Genomic DNA, 12,267 nt, shown 5'->3' on the forward strand with positions numbered 1-12,267 from the left:
ATGCATTTTATTATTTTACATCAAATGTGAAAAATAAACTACAAAGTTTGTGGTTCATAGTAAGAGACAGAGAGAATTACTTTGGAACAGATAAAAAGAAATTATAAGTATGAGGACCTGACAAAGAAAAAAGTAACTTTCTTTCAGGACAAGAAGAACAGAGTTTTATCTTAATGGGATTTTTTTTTTTTAAATAGACTTTTATGACTTTTGGAGAAAAGACTAATTGTATTCAGAAAAAGACTGTGGGCCCAGGTGAGATCCCATAGGTAGGACTGTGGCCACAGCATGGGCCAGAGAATGATGAAGTTGGCTGTATCATAGTGGGAGCCCAATAACCAGATTATCCAGGTAGTCATCATACTTTGTGATTCATCCTAAACCCTCTCTCATGGTGTCAATTTCTGGAATTTCACTGCTCACTGGCACCTAAAATAAAGAGAAGGTGGAGAAATGGGGAGAGGAAGAGAGGAAATATCTAAAAATAGACAAGTTGGCTCATTCTATAAAGGAAATTAAAACGAGAGCTTGGATTTTTAGCAATTGCAGTTATATGAGCTATTTGTTCTTGTTTCATATAAAATTGGCCAAAGTTGGCTATAGATGAACAAAAGCTAAAGTAAGTTCCCAGTAGGAAAATCAGAAAAGAAATCCAAAAGTTCTAAGTGTATGTTTTCTTTGTGGAAAAAAAAAAGTCCACAAAGTAAAACATTCTATGAATATCATGCTTCTTAAATGACAAATTGTGTTTAAAATCACAAAGATCTCCCAGTTTAAGGCAGTGCTTTAAAACTTTTTTTAAAAACAAAAAAACAAAAAACAGACAGGGTCTTGCTCAGTCTCCCAGGCTGGAATGCAGTGGCTCTCTGCAATTATAGCTCACTGCAGCCATAACTCCTGTACTTAAAGGATCTTCCTGCCTCAGCCTCCTGGATGGCTGGGACTAAAGGTGTACACTACCATGCCTGGTTAATTTTTGAATTTTTTTCTTTTTGTACAGATGGAGTCTAGCTACATTGCCTAGGCAGGTCACAAAAAATTCAAGCCTCTTAACGTGGAAGGGAGCTGCAGTATTTTGGTATAGAATTTAGGAGTTAGGAGAACCAGCTCTTGGGGCCTCTTCTTTGCGGCAGTATTGCTAAGGCTGGACATTTGTTTTGGTGTGCCCTGTCTCCTCACTTCTGCTTCTCTTGGAGATAAAAGGAAATGATGAGATCAGTGCCCTGAAAAACTTTGGGATCAGTGCCCACTTGGCCCGTGCCCCATGGGCACTGCCTGATTACTGATGTGTAGAATGCAATGAACCTGGTAGCTTCATAGAAAGTTGTAGAATTGGGCAAAGCTGGTTATATAATTTGGCTACCCTCTTAGTACTTGTATACTATTATACTGTCATGAGCAAGTTTCTCTACATTTCTGTTGTGCAATGATTCTCGATTAGAAAAACAAGCAGCTAGAGACATGAAGTATCTTTCTCTGGGGTTGAGATCCCATTGGCTAATGCTAAACTCCTTAGGTCCAAAGGTTGTGATGTCCCAACAGCCAATGAAAGTTATTCTTTAATATTTGTTCAAATATACAGTGCTAAGGTCTAATGCCATAGTAGTAATTAAATCATTTTTTCAGAGCCTCCCCATACTCCCTCCTGGAGAATGAAAGCATCTTTTTGTTGAGGTAGAATTTTTTTTTTTTAATATTCCCAGATCTCCAGTGAGAGACCAAGTGGAATTTTAACACTTTCTAAAAGAATAAAAAATTTACTGGAGTCTGATAAGTAGGAAAATCTTTCATTTGAAAGATAAAATGTTACAAAATATAAAATATACTGGAATACAAACAGATATATTACTTTAACAGACCATGTGGTGTTTGTGACACCATAACACCAGAAAAACATTGCAAATGACGCTCAATGAGGCAAACCACACCAACAATGGCCACACCTACATAAGAAGGTCTCACAAATGGTCTTTGTAAACTTGTGAATACGTGAGTTCTTCACCCAAATCTTTAGAGGATTTGCTTTATTTATTAATAGTTTTGAGATGATAATAGGTTAATTCTCGGCTGGGCACAGCGGCTTATGCCTATAATCCCAGCACTTTGGGAGGCTGAGGCGGTTGGATCATGAGGTCAGGAGTTCGAGACTAGCCTGGCCAACATAGTGAAACCCTGTCTCTACTAAAAATACAAAAATTAGCTGGGCACGGTGGCATGCATCTGCATTCCTAGCTAGTTGGGAGGCTGAGGCAGGAGAATTGCTTGAACCTGGAAGGTGAAGATTGTGATGAACTGAGTTTGTACCACTGCACTCCAGCCTAAGCAACAGAGTGACTCCACCTAAAAAAAAAAAAGTTTAGTTCTGCTCTAGAATGCCTAGTTTTGACATAGCAGAGATACTGAACGTTAAATTTAACAAATAAAAAGATTCACAGTAATTAATTTTATTCACTGGCTCTTATTAGGGTCATTAGTGCTTAATCTTTATGAAAATACATTTTAAAAAATGTTTTTTAATCCAGTGCTATAGTTTTAAAAGACTACTTTAAAAATGGTAGAAATGCTTTCACATATTATCTCAATATAGTTATTACATATAGCTCAGGGGTGAGGAACAGGAGGGTCAATGGCTTAATTCCAAGTCTAGAGATAGGAAAACCATGATCCACAGAGAGATCAAGTTACCTACCCAGGTTCAGAGTCACTTGTTGAAGAACTGAGGCCTGAATTAGGTAGCCTGGGTGGCAACATGCTATAGTGCAGGATATGAATTTGGGTCAATCTACTCAAGTTCCATAAACCTCACTTTGCTTATCTAGTAATGAGAGCGATGCCACTTTACATATCTCAAAAGGTGTACAGAGTAAAATCACACAACTCTATGAAAGTACTTTGTACATCATAAAAGAGTAAACAATCATAAGTTATTCTGACTCATACTGAAGGCTCTTTCCTTTAGCTTTATTTAAAAAAAACAAAAAATGGCTTATGTCAATCTTACTTGTTACTGAGTGATTACTAAAAAGACACTTTTTAAGAATAAAATTTATCCTGACATATATGTTTAACAAAAAACAATTCTCTATTCATACAATTAACATTTTTAACACAAAGATAACCTCAATAAATATATAAATTTCACAGTATAGTCTTTGTTTTCCAGTTAAAATATGTGAACTAGGTAAAACAGACAGGTATCTTGTAAAGAGTATGAATCATTCAGCAATTTTAGGACCAGGTTTGAATCCACTTCCTGAGAATAAAATCTGGCTGTGTTGCTGCAATATGAAGAAGGAAGAACCAGATCTCTCTGGGATGTGATTTGTGAGCAGAGTATTGAATTGGGAGTCAGTAAACTTTTAGGTCAGGCAATGTAGAGCAGGTTGTTTAATTTTAGCCTTAGAAGCTCACCCACGAAACTGATTTAGGACATACCAAAATTCCATGTAGCATAGACCACTAATTATTTATAAAAATTTGCACTCCCCTCACATAGTATGAGATGTCAGTGGGAGACAGCTGTCCAACTAGGGGTAACATTTCTTCTGCCTGAATCCAGGTAGGACCATGAGGCTAATTCCTACCTATGGAATAGGTGTGGAAGTTTTGTGGGTTACTTCCGGGCCAGGGCTTTTAAATTTTTTAATTAATTTATTTATTTTTAGCAGTGCTTACTTCAATTCTTCTCGGCCTATTGGCTGGATCTAGAGAGTTGCAAAGCTCTAGGCAGGACCACAAATAGATGGTGCCTGGATCCCTGAGTCACTGCATAGAGAAGAGCTGCCCTGCTCACTGGCCAGGCAAAATGCACTGGAGCATTCTGTGAATGAAAATAAACGTTTGCTATTACGCTACACTAAAATTGGGGTTTCAGTTACTATAGCAGCCATCTTTACCCGAAGCCATACATTCTATTTACAGAGCTGTTATGAAGAGTGAGGACATGTTAATAACTTATTCTAATCAAACATTTTAAAAGTAAAAATAGATCCGACTTTCAAGATGGCCGCCTAAGAACAGCTCAGGACTTCAGCTCCCAGTGAAAGTGCAGAGGGTGAGTGGACGCCGCATTTCCAGACGAACTCTTATTGCCCACAGACCAGGAGATACCCAGGCAGAGGGGTCGCCAGCGTCGCAGTCCCAGCCGGTGCGGCTGTTTTGGCCCCCGCGGGGCTGATTCCGCCCGCGCGGCTGCTGTGACCACTCCCTGTTGCTGCCGTTCTCCGTAAAAAAGCCACTGGTCTGGGAGCCCTCTTAGCTGGCGAGCAGAGCCTTGAGACGGCAGAATAGCCCATTCATCTGAAATAGCGAGCCAGGCCAGGAGATTCCTAGGCAAAAAATCCGCCAGGAGCCGGCGCCGCAGTTCGAGCCGACTCCGTGAGTCGCAGCACGGGAGATCCCGGCGCCTTTTCAACAAGCGACCAGAACGCGGGGTCGTTCAACTTAAAAGAAAAGACTCTGAGTCAGGGAGCCAGGCGAACAGGCTCGGTTGGTCCCACCCCTCCACCCCCAACAACAACGAAAACAAAAACAGTAATTGGAAACCCTCTGGGTTGAGCCCTTCAAACCAAGCACAGCTGAACCGGGACGGTCCGGCTCCGTGGGGGAGGGGCTTCCGCCATTACTGAGACTCTCCACCGCTACGGAGGCAGGCTGCCGTTGCCGAGGCAACCCGCCATTGCCGAGGCAACCTGCCACAACAGAGAGAGTCCGCCATAACAGAGGCGGGGCCACCATTGCCCAGACAGTTCTAACTACGCCCATATAAAAAGGACTACAGGGAAGAGCTCAGGGCAGCTGGGCGGAGCCCACAGCAGCTCAGCAAAGCCCCTGCGGGCAGGCAGAGGCTAGGCGTGCTGCTAGCTGGGCGGGTCCGACCTGAAAAAAAAAAAATCAAAAAAGGCAGTAGTGCAACGGAAACTCATAAAGCTCCAATTCCCTGGGACAGAGACAGACAACAGGTGGATAAACCCACAAAAATGGGTAGAAACCAGCGTAAAAAGGATGAAAACTCCCGAAACCAGAACATCTCTCCTCCTAAAAGTGATCACAACTCCTCACCAGCAAGGGAACCAGACCGGATGGAGAAGGAGGGTGATGAAATGACAGAATCAGACTTCAGAAGATGGGTAGTAAGAAACTACAATGAGCTAAAAGAACATGTTCTAACCCATCACAAAGAAAATAGGAACCTTGAAAAAAGATTGGACGAACTGCTGACGAGAATGGACAGCATAGAGAGGAGAATAAGTGAATTGATGGAGCTGAAAAACGCAACACGAGAACTTCGTGAAGCATGCACAAGCTTCAACAGCCGAATTGACCAAGCAGAAGAAAGGATATCAGAGGTCGAAGACCAACTCAATGAAATAAAAAGAGAAGGCAAGAACAGAGAAAAAAGCGCAAAAAGGAATGAACAAAATCTTCAAGAAATGTGGGACTATGTGAAAAGACCTAATCTACGTCTGATAGGTGTACCTGAATGTGATGAAGAGAATGAATCCAAGCTGGAAAATACTCTTCAGGATATTATCCAGGAAAACTTCCCCAACCTAGCAAGGCAGACCAATATTCAAATCCAGGAAATACAGAGAACACCACAGAGATATTCCTCAAGAAGAGCAACCCCAAGGCACATAATCGTCAGATTCACCAGGGTTGAAATGAAAGAGAAAATGCTAAGGGCAGCCAGAGAGAAAGGTCGGGTTACCCACAAAGGGAAGCCCATTAGACTCACAGCAGATCTCTCAGCAGAAACCCTACAAGCCAGAAGAGACTGGGGGCCAATATTCAACATCCTTAAAGAAAAGAACTTTCAACCCAGAATCTCCTATCCAGCCAAACTCAGCTTCCTAAGTGAAGGAAAAATAAAATCCTTTGTGAACAAGCAAGCACTCAGAGATTTCATCACCACCAAACCTGCTCTACAAGAACTCCTGAAAGAGGCTCTACACATATAAAGGAACAACCAGTACCAGCCACTCCAAAAACACACCAAATGGTAAAAAAGCAGCAACACAATCAAGAATCTGCATCAACTAACCAACAAAACAGCCAGGTAGCATCAAAATGACAGCATCAAATTCACACATAACAATACTATCCCTAAATGTCAATGGACTAAATGCCCCAATCAAAAGACACAGACTGGCAAATTGGATAAAAAGCCAAAACCCATCAGTGTGCTGTATCCAGGAAACCCATCTTACATGCAAGGATACACAAAGGCTCAAAATAAAGGGATGGAGGAAGATCTACCAAGCAAATGGAGAGCAAAAAAAGGCAGGAGTTGCAATTCTCATCTCTGATAAAATAGACTTTAAAGCAACAAAGATCAAAAGAGACAAAGAAGGACATTACATAATGGTAAAAGGATCACTGCAACAAGAAGAGCTAACGATCCTAAATATATATGCACCCAATACAGGAGCACCCAGATACATAAGGCAAGTTCTTAATGACTTACAAAGAGACTTAGACTCCCACACAATAATAGTGGGAGACTTTAACACCCCATTGTCAATATTAGACAGATCAACCAGACAGAAAATCAACAAGGATATCCAGGACCTGAACACAGACCTGGAACGAGCAAACCTAATAGACATTTACAGAACTCTCCACCCCAAATCCACAGAATATACATTCTTCTCAGCACCACATCACACCTACTCTAAAATTGACCACATAATTGGCAATAAATCACTCCTCAGCAAATGCAAAAGAACAGAAATCATAACAAACAGTCTCTCAGACCACAGTGCAATCGAGTTAGAACTCAGAATGCAGAAACTAACTCAGAACCGCACAGTTTCATGGAAACTGAACAACTTGCTCTTGAATGTTGACTGGATAAACAATGAAATGAAGGCAGAAATAAAGATGTTCTTCGAAACCAATGAGAACGAAGACACAACATACCAGAATCTCTGGGACACATTTAAAGCAGTCTCTAGAGGAAAATATATAGCAATGAGTGCCCACATGAGAAGAAAGGAGAGATCTAAAATTGACACCCTATCATCAAAATTGAAAGAGCTAGAGGAGCAAGATCAAAAAAACTCAAAACCTAGCAGAAGACAGGAAATAACTAAGATCAGAGCAGAACTGAAGGAAATAGAGACACAAAAAACTCTTCAAAAAATCAATAAATCCAGGAGCTGGTTTTTTGAAAAGATCAACAAAATAGACAGACCACTAGCCAGATTAATAAAAAAGAAAAGAGAGAATAACCAAATTGATGCAATAAAAAACGATAAAGGGGATATCACCACAGATTCCACAGAAATCCAAACCATCATCAGAGATTATTACAAACAACTCTATGCACATAAACTAGTAAACCTGGAAGAAATGGATAAATTCCTGGACACCTGCAACCTCCCAAGTCTAAACCTGGAAGAAGCCGAAACCCTGAATAGACCAATAACATGGTCTGAAGTCGAGGCAGCAATAAAGAGCCTACCACCCAAAAAAAGCCCAGGTCCAGATGGGTTCACAGCTGAATTCTACCAGACATACAAGGAGGAGCTGATACCATTCCTTCTGAAACTATTCCAGACAATCCAAAAAGAGGGAATCCTTCCCAAATCATTTTACGAGACAAACATCATCCTGATACCAAAACCCGGCAGAGACTCAACAAGAAAAGAAAATTTCAGGCCAATATCCATGATGAACATAGATGCAAAAATCTTCAATAAAATACTGGCAAACCGATTGCAACAGCATATCAAAAAGCTCATCCACCATGATCAAGTAGGATTCATCCCAGGGATGCAAGGCTGGTTCAACATACGCAAGTCCATAAACGTAATTCACCACATAAACAGAACCAAAGACAAAAACCACATGATTATCTCGATTGATGCAGAGAAGGCTTTTGACAAAATTCAACAACCCTTTATGCTAAAAACCCTCAATAAACTAGGTATTGACGGAACATATCTCAAAACAATAAAAGCTATTTACGACAAACCAACAGCCAATATCATACTGAATGGGCAAAAACTGGAAGCATTCCCTTTGAAATCTGGCACTAGACAAGGATGCCCTCTCTCACCACTCCTATTCAATATAGTACTGGAAGTTCTAGCCAGAGCAATCAGGCAAGAAAAAGAAATAAAGGGTATCCAAATTGGAAAGGAGGAAATCAAATTGTCTCTATTTGCAGATGACATGATTGTATATCTGGAAGACCCCATCATCTCAGCCCAAAATCTCCTGAAACTGATAAACAACTTCAGCAAAGTCTCAGGATACAAAATCAACGTGCAAAAATCACAAGCATTCCTATACACCAGTAATAGACTTCAAGAGAGCCAAATCAAGAATGAACTGCCATTCACAATTGCTACAAAGAGAATAAAGTACCTAGGAATACAACTAACAAGGAATGTAAAGGACCTCTTCAAGGAGAACTACAAGCCATTGCTCAACGAAATAAGAGAGGATACAAACAGATGGAGAAACCTTCCATGTTCATGGTTAGGAAGAATCAACATCGTGAAAATGGCCATACTGCCCAAAGTAATTTACAGATTCAATGCTATTCCCATCAAGCTACCAATGACCTTCTTCACAGAACTGGAAAAAAACACCTTAAACTTCATATGGAACCAAAAGAGAGCCCGCATAGCCAAGTCAATTCTAAGCAAAAAGAACAAAGCGGGAGGCATCACACTACCGGACTTCAAACTATACTACAAGGCTACAGTAATCAAAACAGCATGGTACTGGTACCAAAACAGAGATATAGACCAATGGAACAGAACAGAGGCCTCACAGGAAATACAACATACCCACAACCATCTGATCTTCGACAAACCTGACAAAAACAAGCAATGGGGAAAGGACTCCCTGTTTAATAAATGGTGTTGGGAAAACTGGCTAGCCATGTGCAGAAAGCAGAAACAGGACCCCTTCCTGACACCTTACACCAAAATTAACTCCAGATGGATTAAAGACTTAAACATCAGACCTAATACCATAAAAACCTTAGAAGAAAATCTAGGCAAAACCATTCAGGACATAGGTGTAGGCAAGGACTTCATGACCAAAACGCCAAAAGCAATGGCAACAAAAGCCAAAATAGACAAATGGGACCTAATCAAACTCCACAGCTTCTGCACGGCAAAAGAAACAGTCAGTAGAGTGAATCGGCAACCAACAGAATGGGAAAAAATTTTTGCAGTCTACCCATCTGACAAGGGGCTGATATCCAGAATTTACAAAGAACTAAAGCAGATCTACAAGAAAAAAAACAAACAAGCCCATTCAAAAATGGGCAAAGGATATGAACAGATACTTTACAAAAGAAGACATACAGGAGGCCAACAAACATATGAAAAAATGCTCATCATCACTGGTCATCAGAGAAATGCAAATCAAAACCACATTGAGATACCATCTCACACCAGTTAGAATGGCGATCATTAAAAAATCAGGAAACAACAGATGCTGGAGAGGATGTGGAGAAATAGGAACACTTTTACACTGTTGGTGGGAATGTAAATTAATTCAACCATTGTGGAAGACAGTGTGGCGATTCCTCAAGGACCTAAAAATAGAAATCCCATTTGACCCAGCAATCCCATTACTGGGTATATATCCAAAGGATTATAAATCATTCTACTACAAGGACACGTGCACACGAATGTTCATTGCAGCACTGTTTACAATAGCAAAGACCTGGAACCAACCCAAATGCCCAATGATGATAGACTGGATAGGGAAAATGTGGTACATATACACCATGGAATATTATGCAGCCATCAAAAACGATGAGTTCACGTCCTTTATAGGGACATGGATGAACCTGGAAACCATCATTCTCAGCAAACTGACACAAGAGCAGAAAATCAAACACCGTATATTCTCGCTCATAGGCGGGTGTTGAAAAATGAGAACACATGGACACAGGGAGGGGAGCACTACACACTGGGGTCTGTTGGGGGGAAATGGGGGAGGGGCGGGGGGGTGGGGAGGTGGGAAGAGATAGCATGGGGAGAAATGACAGATACAGGTGAGGGGACGGAAGGCAGCAAAGCACACTGCCATGTGTGTACCTATGCAACAATCTTGCATGTTCATCACATGTACCCCAAAACCTAAAATGCAATAAAAAAAAAAAAAAAAAAAAAAAAAAAAAAAGTAAAAATAACTTTGTTCTTAAAAAGAAACTGTTACCTTTATCACAATTCACTCCGTAGAATCCAGGTGGGCAGATGCAGAAACCAGGAGTCACACAAAGTCCACCATTCATACATCGTGGTGTGCAAAGGGCTTATAGGGAGAGAGAACCCTGATTAAGGCCAAATAGTATTTTGGAGCAGGACCATTTTGAAATGTCAATAATATAACAGGTCTACATTTTCAAGCTTTGTGGTTGACTCTAAAATGATTACTCTTCAGAAATACATGTTTGCTATATTAATATTATTTTGTGGTATAAATCAGGCTATTTTTCAATTTCTCAGTCAATTTCTTAGAGATAACTTTTGCATTGGTTCCATTTGAATACTTGAATAAATTTTCCCCAGAATCATTTTGATTAAAATGTGGTCTTCTTAAAACTGTAAATATTTTCACTCTGCCTCTTTTCCTTAATCTTCTAAGAAAAATGCAAAGAAGAAAAATAAGAAAGTATCCTTCTGCCTTACCTATTTTAAATTTTTTTTAACTTTCTCTTACAGGATATTCTTATTTCTTGAAGATAAAAAATATTTTGCTTACTCTAGTCAGATAAGCCCTTAGTATGTAAGCATCTTATGATTAATATTCATTTTCTTGCTTATTTCTTTTTTCATGTATTTTTTAAAATGTATTTCCCTGAAATACATGTACTTACTACACAAATTCTTTTCATCCCCTTTTTGCCTTATCATAACTTCGTAATTCAGATATACTCTTAGTTGTGAATCAAGCTACTTTTAATTGGAATAATATCAGGTCAGTGGTGATAGTGATACTAACTTTTTAAATCCAACTTAAGTGGAGGAAAAAAACTCAAAATTTTTATGAGATTATGCCAAAGTACAGTGACTATATTTGTGAAGTGGGACAGGTTGGGGGAGATAGCCAGGAATGGCCACAGAAAGTGGAGGCACTGTGCCAAAGTTTTCTACTTCTATGACCAGAAAAATAATTTCAGGTATTAAAGGTCCACATGGGGCTCCTGCGTGACATCTATGTTCATTAGGAAGCGAGCAAGGGAAGTCAGCTCTGTGTTTTACCTTTCTCACAGTGAGGTCCGTAGAACCCATCAGGACACTCGCAGATGCGTCTTTCATTACAAAAGCCTCCATTTCGGCACCCGCCTGGGCACTCAGCTTCACCAGAGAGAAACAAAGTTTATATAGACACCCTTGAATTCATTTTGGGTGAATCACAGCCAGCGGGGGACATTAGCGTTCATTTCTGTTCCAGCCCACCAGTTAATCATATTGATCAAATACCAATACTTCCAACTCATTCCCTTAATACCACTTGGATTTCACTAAATCCGCTGCAGAGTTAAGATTTTGCCTCTGTTATTTCCAACAGTAGGAGGCTCACAGAAGAAGATAAGGCAAATTTTATTCTGGCTTCATCTCCTCCTACGGATCTACTGTACCTTGTTAAATTCACACTGCAATTGAATGAATGGCATTACCTTTCCCCTTTCAGAGGGTAGGATGACTTTTGGGTGCATCTTTAGAGCACTGAAAGGCTCCAAAGTTTAAACTCTGAGCTAGAACAGCTCGTATGGGTTTGCGAAAGGAGCCAGGCCTTTATGCTTAAAAGGGTATCTGGGGTGTGATGGGAAGGTACTGAGTGAGGCCTTCCCCAGATAGGGATCACTGGCATGAGGTGGCACCCTGTCCTCCATGGATGTGAGCAGCATCAGACTTTCGTTGGGAGTTGTATTAGTGTTGCCTTTGAGAAGTTGGAAGTGCTGGTTATGATGAGCCACCTTTCTGTGAACAAACTGAGCAAGGAAAGGGGAAATTCATGACCAGAGGTGAGATACACTGGGACTCCCAGTAATTGTGCTGGAAGAGTGGAGAGAGAGGAAGAAAAGGAATTTTGAAAAGGTTCTTATTCCTAATATTATAAGTGGGGTCAAGGTCAGAGAAAGTCTATCTTAGTACTGTTACTAAATCCAGTTTACCATCTCCTGCCATTGCTGTAGTTATACAGTCATCATCCAAAAAACTGTGTGTGTGTGCGCGTGTGTGTGTGTGTGTGTGCATATGTGTATGTGTATGTGTGTATTTGGCCCAAAAT

General features: G+C 40.4%; 1 protein-coding gene across 1 annotated transcript in view; it reads right to left on the reverse strand.

Annotated features, from left to right (window-relative positions):
• The window catches only part of WIF1 (WNT inhibitory factor 1), a 73,982-nt gene that overhangs the window by 13,199 nt on the left and 48,516 nt on the right, over positions 1 to 12,267 (reverse strand). The window contains exons 5-6 of the mRNA XM_003926529.4: positions 11,235 to 11,330; positions 10,189 to 10,284 (exon numbers count right to left, since the gene is read on the reverse strand). Coding sequence (XP_003926578.1) covers positions 10,189 to 10,284; positions 11,235 to 11,330 — 192 coding nt within the window. The remainder of the gene's footprint in view (positions 1 to 10,188; positions 10,285 to 11,234; positions 11,331 to 12,267) is intronic.

The sequence above is a fragment of the Saimiri boliviensis genome, chromosome 7, assembly GCF_048565385.1.
Source record: "Saimiri boliviensis isolate mSaiBol1 chromosome 7, mSaiBol1.pri, whole genome shotgun sequence".
In the NCBI taxonomy this organism is placed as follows: domain Eukaryota; kingdom Metazoa; phylum Chordata; class Mammalia; order Primates; family Cebidae; genus Saimiri; species Saimiri boliviensis.